This window comes from Phalacrocorax aristotelis, chromosome 9 (genome assembly GCF_949628215.1).
Source record: "Phalacrocorax aristotelis chromosome 9, bGulAri2.1, whole genome shotgun sequence".
NCBI classification, from domain to species: domain Eukaryota; kingdom Metazoa; phylum Chordata; class Aves; order Suliformes; family Phalacrocoracidae; genus Phalacrocorax; species Phalacrocorax aristotelis.
Genome location: NC_134284.1, coordinates 12,318,629 through 12,331,492, shown reverse-complemented (window position 1 = coordinate 12,331,492; position 12,864 = coordinate 12,318,629). Strand labels below are relative to the sequence as shown.

The following is a 12,864-nucleotide window of genomic DNA, read 5'->3' as shown; positions in this document are numbered from 1 at the left end:
GGGTCATGCGCACGCTGCTGCACCAGTCTGTCCTGGTCGTAGCCTGTTTGGGCTTTCCCAAGTGCAGTGCTCTGCAGCTGCTGGAGGGAAAACCCTGCAGTGTTTCTGGAATGTGGGGGCTCTGCTTCCACCCAGGGCTTCAGGAGAGGAGCTTGGGCAGAGTGGGGTGAGCTGTGCCGTGGATGCTGCATCTCTACTTCCCACTCTGGACTCTCAGTACCTCGTGTGCAAGGGGCTGTTCTCTTGGCATAGTAACTGCACGCCCTGCAGAGGCTGCTGACACAACGCTTACCTGTAGGCACCCACGTATACTTGGGGCTGCGGTTCAGCTCCCCAGTGCCTCGCCCTGCTCCAGGGCTGAGCTCTCCTGCAAACACCCGTGGCCTGGCCAGTCCCTGCTGTGTGGGGCTGCCTGGCCAGCCGGCCACCAAGCACTGCACCCGGCATGTGTGTTTTCTGTCACCTCCTCATGGGGCACAGCTGACTGACAGCTGGTCTGGGAGACCACTGGTCATCATTAACCCTCCCGTCTGCTGCCTGCATCACTTTGCCACCTGCCTGCAGCTTTGCCCTGGTGGGAAGCCGACTCTGTCCCCTGCCCTGGGCTCGGCCTTGGCACGAAGCTATGCATGCACTGAAAGACGAAGCATTAGGCTGAGAGGCACTGAGTCTGCCAGCCAGCAACCTGTTGCTGGAGCACTGGCTGGCTGAGGGACATGGCTTCCTAGGACTTGGGTTTGGCAGTCTCAGGGACCTGCTTCTCGGTGGCACTGTCCCTGTCCCAGTGGGGGATTTAAGCTGTGCTCTGGGGCAGCCCACGTGCCCATCCCATGCCCCTCTAAAACTTGTGTCAGACCTGGGGCAGCCCTGGTGCCTGCAACTCAAGGGGGCTAGACCCTCCTCTCCCCAGGCATGGGGCCATGCTCTCAGGTGCCTGCAGTTTTGGTCACAGTTCCCTGGGGAGGCTGAACTCCCCTCCTGGGGAACCAAAACAAACAGCAGAGTTCCTGCCACGTGCAGCCGGGGCTGACTAAGGCCGGACGCTTCCTCCTGCTGCCGGCAGCAGTGGCTGGGGCTGTGAGCCACCACCATCGGGGTGCATGGCCCGGCCCATTTCCCGCTATTGTCAGCCTCACCCTCGGCAAACACATCCCCCTGCACACCTGGGCTGGGAGGAGGCACTGATGCCAGAGCCACCAGCCGCCAGGAGTGACGGATGTGCTGCTGCCGCTGGCATCTCTTGGAGTCGGAGCCACCGTGGCATGGCTCTGAAGAGTCTTCCAGGGCCTGGGTGTCCAGGCAGGTTGTTTTCAGGTTGTTTCTTTGAGGAGCAATGCTGACTGTCCAGCGGTCACTGGTGCAGCCCTGCTTGCCTGCAAGGACACTGGAGAGCCCTGTGTTTCCCAGAAGAAACCAGGAGCAATTTCCTGGAAGAGAGGACTGGGTTTCCCTGTGTGGAGAGGCTGGTGCTGGGGAAGTTCCTGCCAGACCATGCCCATCTCCATTCCTACTCTGACATGCAGGCAGGTACACACAGCTCCAAACAGCCAGTCTCCATTGCTCTGCCTTTTGCCTTTCGTCCCCACTGTGGAGACACAACCTGCAGAAGACTGAGCAGGCTTAGCTGTGTTAGCTATGCGCCAAGTCCTCCACTCTTACTGACAGTGATGCTTAGGGGAGCCTAAGAGCCAGATCACAGGGCTGGGAAAAGCAATTGAATGAAACACCAAGGGTGAAACATGGGTACTCTGGGATGAAGAGTGGTGCTAGGAGCCCAGTGCCTTATGTCTTCATGCTGTTTTGACCTTGGGAGTCCCATCAGTGCAGGATGTAGGTAGCTGCTGGGGGGACTCTTGCTTGCTGGGCAGGAGCAGCAGCAGCCTGACACGGTGGCTGTGCCAGGCACTGGAGCACAGGGGGTTTGGCACTTCCCCCAGCAGAAGCCTCCAGCCCTGATCAGACTGACTCCAGTGTCCTAAATAGCAGCAGCACAAAAATAATGCCCTGAGAATTTCAGAGGTGTTCTTCAAGGGCTTCAGGGGAGATGCAGGAGGTCCTGGCTACAGTTGGCTTAAGAGTGACACAGGGATGTGTTTTTGTTGAGCTCTTTTCATCTGAGGTGCTGGAGGTGTGATTTTGCAGGGGAGAAGATACCTGTGAGGGGATTTTGATGCTCAAATGAGCTGTTTTACGGAAAAGGAGACTTAGAGGGGCCTCGCCTGTGGTGAGCAGGCTGAGGTTTCAGGGGGAGCAGCTGCCTGCACTGGGTTCCTTCAGTGCTCATGGGCAGCCCAGGCCTCTGTTCTTGCCCCTTGCCCAGAAGGTATAAGAGGCACGGAAGTGAGCCCACTCCCCAGCAGGGCTGCACAGCAGCGTGCTTGCAGCTGGGTGCCAGGACTGCCTAGCCCTGCCAGACTGCCAGGGCTCACCTGCAACAGGGATGCACCATCATTCCCCACCCGCCTCCCTCGCCAGTGCTGCAAGTGGGGCAGGGAGGTGGCACAGGCAGGTGGTGGCATATTGGAGTTGATGCTCTCAGCTCGTGGCCACTGCACAGGGCTCGCTGCAGGGGAGGCATCTGCCCTTTAAGGAAATGTCTCTATATTTGCTGTATGTCCCTGGCCAGTCCCTTGAGCCTCCTCTGTCCCTTGTTCCCAAAGTGCGTAGCTCTGCTCCCTGGAGCCCAGTGGGAGGTGGTGCGAGGGACACGCCTGTGCATATATAGCATCGACCTCCAGCCCAGTCCTGCAGCTGGGGAAGGGTAGGCTCGGCCCCTGGGGAAGGAGCGCAGCAAAGCAAGCAGCCACAGTCCCAGCCAGCTGGATGTTTCTCCCATTTGCAGGAGGATGTTGCTGGTCACAGGTTACCAGTGTCCAAATATTATTTCTCTGCTCTGTGCTGCCTAGAAAGGGATGCTCATCCCAGGAATGTAAACTCTGCCCAAGGCCTCTGAGGAAATAGCTTCAGACCAGGAACAGGATTGCACTCGGCAATTAAGGGCCGGTCTCCCCAGCCACACGGCTCCTGGGGGAGAGCCCTTTGCTCCAGCGCCAGAGGCTGGCCTTGTGTCTGAGAGGTGGCCCTGAGGGACCTTCCTGCAAGGACAGGCATGAGGCCCCATGTGGTCACGGTCTTTGCAATAACAGGATTCTGTCTGTCCAGTGAGTTGGCAGCAGCTGCTGCTCAGGGTGGCCTCTGATCCAGGATCTTGGGTTGGAGGAAACTCTCCCATTATGCCCTATCTCAGAACCATCCCAGGGGAGCCGTTGGGGTCCCCTTGGCCCAGGAGAGTCCATGGAGTGGCAGAAGGAGAGCACAGGCATGCTCCAGCCATCACACTGGGGACATTACCTGCTTCTTGCTGCCTGGCCAGGGGCAAGAGCATGAGCAGGCACCAAACGCTGCTGCGGCAGCCCCCCGGCAGCCTCCATGCTGTGCTGCTGAGTGACGAACTGCAGCATACCCGGCCGCCCTGGCGGGCCGGGATTTCTGTGTGCTTATCTCTGCAGCATCTCCCTGCTAATTTGCCAGGCCCTGCTCCAGCAGCTTTTTCACACACTCAGCAGTACCAATGCCTGGAAGCTCCAACCAGAGCCCATCTCCTGCTGACGCCTGAACTGCTGCCACCTGCATGGCCCAGCAGGGCTGAGGACAGGCAGCTAGCTGTCCCACATACCCCGGGGACAGACCCCACGGGGCTGGAGGCAAGCCACTGGCATCCTCATGCCACAGGGACAGACCTCACACAGAGGTGGGCAGGGAAGCCCTGGAGCAGCCTCCCTGCTCTCCCGGGAAGACAGAAAGGTGAATCCTGGCAGGGACACAGAGCCTGTTATTTCCCTGGGACCTGCGGCCCATGGGGGATCGTGTTGCCTGCTGGCATCTCTCCCCTTCCCACCTCCCATAGCTCCAGCTTCTCTGGCTGCTGGGGCTTAAAAATAGAACAGAAAAGGCCACAGAGCTCCTTTGGGTTTACCCTTGGCAGCAGGGTTTGGCCCAGACCTGCTCCAGGGAACTGCTCTGCCCCCTTCCCGCCCAAGCTGGAGGGATCCCCGCTATGGCGGGCAGGACCAGGATGCTGTCCCTGGGGCTGAGGGGGCTGGAACCCCCCTGCCAGACCTCCGACAGCGGGGGCTGACTGGGCAGGCATGGGGCATCTTGCAGGGAATGGGGTGGGTGGGTGTGGGGTGTCCGGGTGGGGATGGGGTGAGTGGGTGGACATGGGATGTCTGGGTGGGGCTGGGGCAATAGCAGGAGAACAGGGTGAGCGGATGGGAAAGGAGCTGCTGGGTGGGCATAGGGCAGCTGGGTGGGCACGGGGTGGCACACACCGACCCTGGGAGAGGCGGACAGGAGTCGGGGGAGCCCGGTGAGCCGAGGAGCCCCGGTACAGCCCCGGTGCTTCCCGTCGCCCCGGGGAGGCACCGGTCCCTAGAAGCCCCGGGGCAGCCCGATGGGGCTCGGCTGGAGGTGGGTGGCTCCGCCGCTCCCGGGGCCACCGGCCCTCCGCGCGGCTGCCGGGGCCGGGCACCTGCTCCCGCCCCGCGGCGGGGCCGGGGCGGGCGGGGGCGGAGCGGCGGCGGTGAAATAGGGCGGCGGAGCGGGGCGCGCTCCTATGGCCCGGCGGAGGCGGCACGGCGGGGCCGGCGGCCCGGCGGCGGGGCAGCATGCCGGGGGCGGCGGGGCGGTAGCGGCGGCGCTGAGTTCGGTGGCGGGAGCGGCGATGCGGCTGCTCGGCGCCTTCCTGCGGCTGCTGGTGGCCGCGGCGCTAGGGGCGCCCCCCGCCCCGGTGAGAGCCGGGGGCGCGGGAGGGGGGGTTGGAGCGGGGGTAGCCCGGTCCCACCGGTGCCGCTGCCCGGTGTAACGGTGGCCGCTGGGGCGGCTCCTCCCGGCGCTGGGGCGGGGGGGACGGCGGTGGGTCCCCCCGTGCCGCCCCCGCCAGCGCCCGCCTTTCCCTCCCTGCAGGCCCCGGAGGCGCGGGGGACCGCCAGCGCGGAGCCGCCCGGTGAGTTGGGAACGGGTGGCCGCCGGTGCCCCGGCTGGGAGCGGGCGACAGACCGGGGGGGGGGCTCGGTGCACCCCAGGGCCGTTATCCCCCCCGGAGCCCCGCGGCGAAGCCCGGGGGGACAGCGGGGAGCTGTACCGGGGCTCGGAGCAGTGCTTGCGGCACCGGGCCGGAGCAGAGCGCAGCCCTATCCCGGGCTTGCTGCTCCTCTCCGGCGCCGGGGTGCGGGGTCCCGGGCAGGAACGCCCCGCCTGGGCCCCCCTCTGCTCCCCGCCCTGGGAAACCCGAGGGGACGGTTGTCCGCCGCGTTGCGGGGCCGGACTTCGGCGCCCGCTGGGGCTGGGCAGGGAAAATGGGAGAGCCCCGCCGCGGTGGAGTGTGGAGAGGATGTGGGGTGCCTGAGGAGGGAGAGACGGAGCTGGGGGGCAGGTGGAGTGAGACCCCATCGGGGTGGACGTGGTGGCTGTCTGAGCCCCCTGTGCTGGTGCGGTGATGGGCTTACTGGGGGCACAAGGAGGTCCTCTACATCCCTGTGCCCCCGTGATGGATGCAGGACCCAGGACCCCACCACGGCTGCTACACCTGCCTTGGCAGTGGGTTGGATGGGCTCAGCCTCCCTGGAGCACCTCCTTATAGTCCCCCAACCCTGGTCTCTTCCAGTCCTGACCTTTCGGGAGATCTGGAATCGAAGTTTCTGCAGGCCTCTGGAGCAGCTGGTGGATGTTATTACTGAGTTCCCCAATGAGGTGGAGTACATTTTCAGACCCTCCTGTGTCTCCCTGCAGCGCTGTGGAGGCTGCTGTGGGGACGAGGGTCTCCGCTGCATCCCCGTGGAGACAAGCACAGTCACCATGCAGGTAAGCGCTGCTGCTCTGGGGTTGTGGCTGCGCTGGGGAGGTGATGGGCTCCTCGTCAAGTGCCGGGGAGGTGAACTTGCAGCTTCACATCCTCCAGACATCATAGCTGCATGGATAACAGGGGAGGGGGCTTACTCACAAGTGCTCAAATGCATGCCAAACCAGGAGGGTCCCTCTGCCTGCTCTGTGGGCTTGACCCAGAGGCCAGGTAATACCCCCAGTGGTACTGGCCTCTCTCTCTGCTTCCCTGCCCTCTCCTCTCTGTGTGGTCCATCTTGCTGATTGCTGTCACCTTTCCAGACCTTCCCTGACCTGTGGTGGGGCTGGGGGGTGTCCTGGTTGCCCGTGATTGCCTGCTGGGTCAAAGCAGGCACTGCCCCTGAATCGCAGGGAGAAGCGAGGCTCTCGTGTGTCAGGAGATGCCCACAGTGGTAATGACAGTGAATGTGTGGTGGGGGCATGGTGAGCGTGAAGGGCCGCACCAGTTGCGTTCCCAGTCCCCACTGTGGGAGCTGTGCAAAGTAGGGTGGGAGATCCCAAGCTGTGAACAAGCTGCCAGCTGGCTCTTCCCTGTGCGCCAGGCAGCCGTTGTCCTCACACTGCAGCCCTTGTGCAGCACTGCTGGAGATCAGCCTGCTGCTGCTGCAGAGAAAGGCTTTGCTTTGCAGTGGGTGATGGACTAGAGAGTGCCTGCGGTAAATCACCAGTGACTTTGGTCCCTCAGGGGTTGAAAGCGTGTTGGAAGGCAGGGTGGGAGTCTCCAAAACATCTTGCAAGTGTCTGACATGAACGGAAGGCAACTCCCCAATCACAGGTCTCCTTCCACAAGAGGGATCCTGCTGCTGTGTGCAGGGTGGCAATGCCAGGCACTTCTGTGGGGGCTAATGTGGATCACACCAATGATGAACATACCTTGTGAAGTCCCTGGGTGTCCAACCCAAACTCTGGGCTGGGCTGGGCTGTGGACTGACACATGGCAGGGCAAATCCTGCACTCATGGGCTCGGGAGGCACCACAGTACTGCCTCCAGGCTCCGTGCTGTGGGAAAGAGGCAGGAGCAACAGGAATGGTCTGGGAAATGTGACTGGGGGGGAATATTTCCATCAGAGAAGGGATATGTGCAAAGTGGACAAATATGTGGAGACTCTCCAGAAAAGTAGAGGCAGAAAAATCTTCTCTAGGGCTGGGAAATCCCAAGACCATGGCACTTAAATCACAGCCCTGAAGACACAGGGCAGCACTAGCAGAGCCTCCCAAGCTGCCAGAGCAGCTGGGCCTGGCCTGTGCTGCCAGCATGCGGAGGTGGAGTCTCTACTGCTGGAGGTCCCAAGGAACAGGTTAGACACGTGTCAGCCCAAGAGGCTGGGGTGCTGAGGCAGTGCCATGGGAGCCCTTCCAGCCCCCTCCTGCTGCTGCCTGGGAAGTAACCTTTGCTCTTCTTTCAGCTCCTGAAGTTAAAGCCAAACGGGGAGGCATCCTATGTGGAGATGGCGTTCACCGAGCACAAGCAGTGCGAGTGCAGGTAGGGACGCCTGGGCTTGTTTTGCACCCCTGTGCCCTTCCAGCAAGAGTGACCCTGCCAGCTCACCCTGCGTGTGGGAGAAGAATGCCCTGGGGGCACCCCAGCCATGCTGGGACACCCCCACTGTCTCCATACTGAGGTTTGCCCGTGCCTATGTTCCTTGGTCAGCTGCAGGCTGCACCATGCCTCTGCAGCCTGGTCCCCGCAGCCAAGGGGGTGCGTAGTGTTGTGTGGCCAGGTCAGGCACCATGCACTGTCTGCAGGGCTGGAGCTGCTGCAGCACCCCAGCTCTGTGAGCAGGAATGCCCATGCCCCCGTCTACGTGGCTGCCTTGGTGTGCCTGGCTTGTGCTCCTCTGGCTGGAAAAGCTGCCTGTCGGTAACAGAGCAAGGCAGGTGGCTGGAGACAGGTGTTTGGTGTGGGGCAGTGTGCACAAGGGTGGTTCAGCAGGGAGCTCCATGGCTTGGTATACCCGAGTGTGACTGTGGCCCAAAGAGAAAGCTGAAAGGCTGGGCCTTGGGACTCCATTTAAAGGAGGCTGTCCCATCCAGGGCATCCAAGTTTACATCCAAGCCAACAAATGAAAGCTTAAAACATACAGCACCAACCTGGTATGGATGTGCAGTGCTGGCCCAGGATGGATGCACAGCACCAACCTGCCACAGACTACTGGCACATAGTTAACCTCTTGGGGTGCTCACTGTGTCCCAGAAGTGGTGAGAGGTTGGGCAGGATGGGGCCTCTGCCTGGGGGCTGCAGTGCTGTAGGAGAGGGGAGCAGCTCCAGTGCTGCCCAGGCTGATCTAGTATTGTGAAAACTGGGGACTGAGTGTCCTGCTGGGCAGCTGTGATCCCTGCCTGGAAGAAGAGCCTGAGGATCCCTGGATCGGTATTCCCCTGCAGTTGTAAGAGTGGCCGTGCTGGAGTAGACCCAAGGCCTGTCCAGCTCTGTGCTGTCTCTGGAACGTCTGTTGGTGGATGCAGAAGAGGGACTGGGAAGAAGCAGATGTGTTACTTCCCCCTCTCTGCTTCCAGCTATTTCTGCGCAGGGAATTTCCTGAGCCTGTTGTGGTTTTCCTACCTAGGGTAACTCCCAGGGGATCTCCTATGTGTACTTGTGCAGGCTGCCTTTGAATCTGTCTGTGTAAAATTCTTGCTTCTGCAACACCTTTCAACTTCTCCCTAAGCCACCTTCCACACCTTTACATCGTTCCCCTTTGAGGTTTAACATAGGTGTGGTGGATGTCCTGGTTTTGGCCCTTATAGGGGATGCTTAAGCCAAGTATGTTGTGGCTGTCGTCCGAGAACCACTACTGAGACTTTGCAGCAAATCCCACGTTACTCAGGATGTTGCATCTTGTTTAACCAGCTGAGCTATGAAGCCTGTCACTGAGAGCAGCTGAAACTGAACCTGTGCTGCCCAGCCTCATGGGCAACATGTCACATTCCCCTGGGGAGTCACCAAAGCCGACCATCCCCTGCCCCTTTGCTGTCTCTGCCTTCTCTCTGCCTACTGCAGTCAGCTCTGGGCTCAGGAGTTGATAGTGGGGAGAGAAGTCATATTGGGTCTGTTTTAAGCATGAATGATAGCAGGTAGATTGTGCTGTGTGCTGGGGCATCTCAAAAAAACACCTCCAGCAGCTCAACAGACAGCATTGCCCAAGCAACCATGTCACTCTGTCCTTTTCCTGCCCTGCAGGCCCCGGCAGGACCTGATGAGGTTGGGAAGGTAAGCGACATCAGGGGCTGTGTTACCAGCTGGTGTTGTGGGTCTCCTCTCCCATGCATCAGCCTCTTGTGGTACTTTTCTTTTGAAGGAGGAGGTCCAAGGGCCGAGGTAAGAGAAGACAAGACAAGATGAGACGTAAAGACTGTGAACTGTAAGTGAGCAGGGGCAGGTATGGGTGGTGTCTTCTGGGTTAATTTCTTTGGGATGAATTCTTTTGTTAGCCTTTAGGTCTTTACTGACACTGTGAGCAGTGAGGGGTTTGTGCAGAGCAGACATAGGAGAAAGCAGGATGGAGGGGACAGTGGGCAGCTGTGGGGAAATGGGCCTTTTGCTGAAGGCTCAATAGGTGCTTGGTAGTCTCCAGGCTTAGCTGCTCAAAGCTGGCCAGTCCCACCCAGGGTGGGGATGGATGGGCTGGGTGACTTGATAGCTCTATCACCATCACAGACCACACTGGCTTTTCTGGATTAATGAATTTCCAGTTTCAGCCTCATCTTGCTGCCAGCTGTGTCCTTCCTGCAGTCCTTGGCTAGTCGTTGTTTGGGTTACTCTACCCTTTCCCTCCTTACATTTAGCTGACTGTCTCAAACGGCTTGCTGTAACAGCACAGGCTGGACTCTTACTGCAGACACTTTTGGGGCTGGCACTTTCCCATTGTATTTCCCCGTTTTGTCTGAATCTTGCTGCTTGGGGCTCAGCCAGCACCTACAGCCCATTGCCCTAGCTCTTCCCTGTGAAGAGGCTGTCTGTGGACCCTCCCCCACAGTTTGGTGCGGGAGAGGCCAGACACAGGGATGGGGACTTGGGACAGAGCAGGTGAGCTTGGATGTCGTGGTGTTGTCTCCCTGCATCCTGGCATCACTCATCCCATGCCTTGCTCTCTTTGCAGATGTGGTGCACCACGCAGGTAGCCTCTGCTCTGCCCCCAGCCTTGCTCCTGTCACCTGGGTTTGAGCCAGCTGTGTTTTCCCCTGATGTCAGGGGCTTGTGGACCCATGCCCCTCCAAGCAGCGGTGGGGAGCAGGACTCCAGCAGGGAAGAGCTGACTCGACTTCTGCTTGGCCTTGGCAGGAATGCTGCCTGGAACCAAGGACTCCCTTGTGCTGTCTGCACCGTTGGCAGCAGAACAAAAGGACCCATGATCAGGGCTGGGGCTGAAGATGAGGAGCTCAAGCAGCCTGTTGGTATTCAAGGGCATCCTGGAAGCAATGAGAGAAGCTGGTGGATGTGCTGCTGGACCTGGCTGGGGACAGCATGATGTGGGGGCGCGTGGAGATGGCTCAGAGGGCTGCAGCTGCAAAACTGCTCTGTCCTGCAGCTGGGGAGGAAGGAAACCTGGGGCAGGCAAGGCTGCAGGGCTGCATCCGTCCCAGCCTTGGCATGGAGCAGCCCAGGACAGTGCCAGGGAGCTTGACTGGGAAACCCTCCTGGTGGGGAAGGGCAGGGAATTGGGGTTGTCAGGGCTCCTCACGTACTCACAGCCACAACCCAGCCTTGCCCTGCTCAGTAAAACCTGGTGGTCAGATACAGGAGCTGGCAGTGCAAGCACTCCCATCTGCTTTCCAGCAGCCACAGGCAGGGCTCTTCCCCATAGGTGCCCGCCCAGGCTAGAGGAGGGCACTCCTGCAGCATCCAACTCACTCCTGCAGCACCCAACGGGCTGCCCTTGGTATGATGCTGGAGGTGGATAACCAGCAGTTTGGGACCAAGGTGCTCCCCAGGGTGGGGGCTACCCATGTGCTGGAGCTCAGGTGGGTACTGGGAGACCCTTGGGGGAACTGTTCTTCCATACCATAGTATGGGTCTGGTATCTCCCCTGTTCGCCATCTGCATCCTGTTCTCACACCAGTCCAAATCTCTGGCTTGCTGTCCTGTGGCTTTCCTTCTCCCTGGCTGGGCTGACGCCTGGTTAGGGCAGTCGGGGGCAGGCTGCCCATGGGCCTTCCCACCCAAGAAACACCCCACCAAGGCTCATGCACCTGGCATGGGGGCTGGCTGGCCTGGGGGCCCTGTCTGTTACTGGGAACATCCTGGGGTGTGTAGGGGGCTGGTGTCCCTCATCGAGGTGGCTGTGGGTGCTGCTGTCTCCTGCTTTCCATGCTCAGGTCATGAGGGCAGCCCCAGCCTTTGTTTCTGTGTGCCTTAAGCAGTGCCCCTGGGGCTCTTCTTCTCCCCTTTCCTGCCCCCACTGTAAGGGGGCTGGTGCTGGCTGCGAAATGCATCCTGTGCTGCTCCGTGCAAGTCATACCCTGGAGCAGTGCACATAGCTGGAAACCCTAAGGGTGAGTTGGGTACCAGCATGATTGTGGAGCACCCCTGACACGAGGTTAAAATAAAATCAAGGGTTATTCTTGAAAGGTTCAAGCAAAAGGCTGGAGGCAAGGTGTGCAAAGGCTTCAATGTTACCATCGAATGAGGTGACCTGAGGTTTATCCTGCACTGAGGAACAAGAGTGGAGCCTCATGTAGCAGGGGTTGGCAGCCCATAGCTGGGGCTGGCACGAGGACATGGGGACAGGGCTGGTTCTCTGGCAGCTGTTCCCTGGCAGGGAAAGCTGGTCGTGTGTGTTGAGATGATGTGAACTTTCATGCTGCCACCATGTAGCATAACACGGACTGGGCAAGTTGCACCTGTGTGGCTGGGCATATCCTCCTGGAGCTTTCTGGATCCCTTTTAGACCCCATTTCCACTTCTGGCATCTATAGTGTCCTGGGGCACAGCCTATGTGGATTCTGCCTCAACAACAACCCATGAAGCTCCTCCTTGACCACCTCATGGGTGAGGGGGACTCACCACTCCCCTTCCCACACTGCTCAGGGTCTGCATGGGCCATGTGGCACCCTAGGTCCAGTGGCCTGTCTTGGTCTGTGCAGGCTCTCCCCATGCCCGTGTGCCCTTGCAGCCTGGCTGGTTGCGCTTTGAGGTGAGGGAGAACTGTGCGCCACACTCAAGGGATGAACGTGATGGCTTCTGTATTGTTTTGAACAGTAAAAGTTTCATCATGGTAGTATTAAACCTTTAAAAAGGAAGTTACATAAACCCAAGGATGTTAATTAATAAAAATAAGTTTGTCAAGAGTGGTGATTAGGGTTAAAAAAAATTCAAACAAACTCCCACCCAGCAGCTTTTCCTAACAGTTCCTGGTTTCTGGTGTCACCTCTTTGGCTGCTGCTCAGCACTGAGATTTTTGAGGCAGCTCTGTCCAGAGCTGATGGGGCTGGGTGCCTGCCTTCTGTGGCAACCCTGTGTCGCTTCTCCCCTTGCATTTCCTGACCCCCTTGGGTGCTGTGTGTGGCCTCATCCCCTGCTTCAGTGGCATGCAGTGTCAGGGTGGACAGCAAGGATGTGGGTGCCTGGGAGGGATGTGGCTGTCCTGCTGTGGCAGTGACGAGAGGATCAGCTGGGGCTGGGCAGGAGCAGGGGAAGGCACCACCAGCACAGGAGGTTTGGGAGCTGCATCTCTTGTTGTCAGGGCTCCCTCCAGCTCTGGGAGTTGTTTCACTGAGGCTTCACTGGCAAGGGGAACCCAATGAGCCCTACCAGCTCCTTGATGCTCCTGGGGCTGTGGCAAGCATCATGTGTCCAGGGGAAACTGGCTCCCTTCCCTGCCCCTGTATGTGTCTGCCAGAGGGGAGAGTCCTGGCACCCCTGGGACCCTCCTCATCCCCTAGTGGCAGGGACTTCCAGCAGGACGTTGCACCCAATGGTGATGTGAGGCTCAGGGTGGGGGCCTGCTGCCCTGAGGGGAAAGC

At 59.8% G+C, this 12,864-nt stretch overlaps 1 protein-coding gene across 2 annotated transcripts; it reads left to right on the top strand.

Moving 5' to 3' along the window:
- The first annotated feature begins 4,589 nt into the window (after positions 1-4,589).
- PGF (placental growth factor) lies at positions 4,590-12,330 on the top strand. 2 transcript variants are annotated; one of them, XM_075103512.1, is made up of 7 exons: positions 4,590-4,789; positions 4,966-5,005; positions 5,666-5,862; positions 7,308-7,384; positions 9,083-9,112; positions 9,201-9,263; positions 10,002-12,329. In XM_075103512.1, the coding sequence occupies exons 1-7, from the start codon at positions 4,616-4,618 to the stop codon at positions 10,021-10,023; spliced, it is 603 nt and encodes a 200-aa protein (XP_074959613.1). In that variant the 5' UTR covers positions 4,590-4,615; the 3' UTR covers positions 10,024-12,329. The 2 variants fall into 2 exon arrangements, with proteins under 2 accessions (XP_074959613.1, XP_074959614.1); XM_075103513.1 differs by lacking the exon at positions 9,083-9,112 and having other exon boundaries at positions 10,002-12,330.
- The last annotated feature ends 534 nt before the right edge of the window (positions 12,331-12,864 follow it).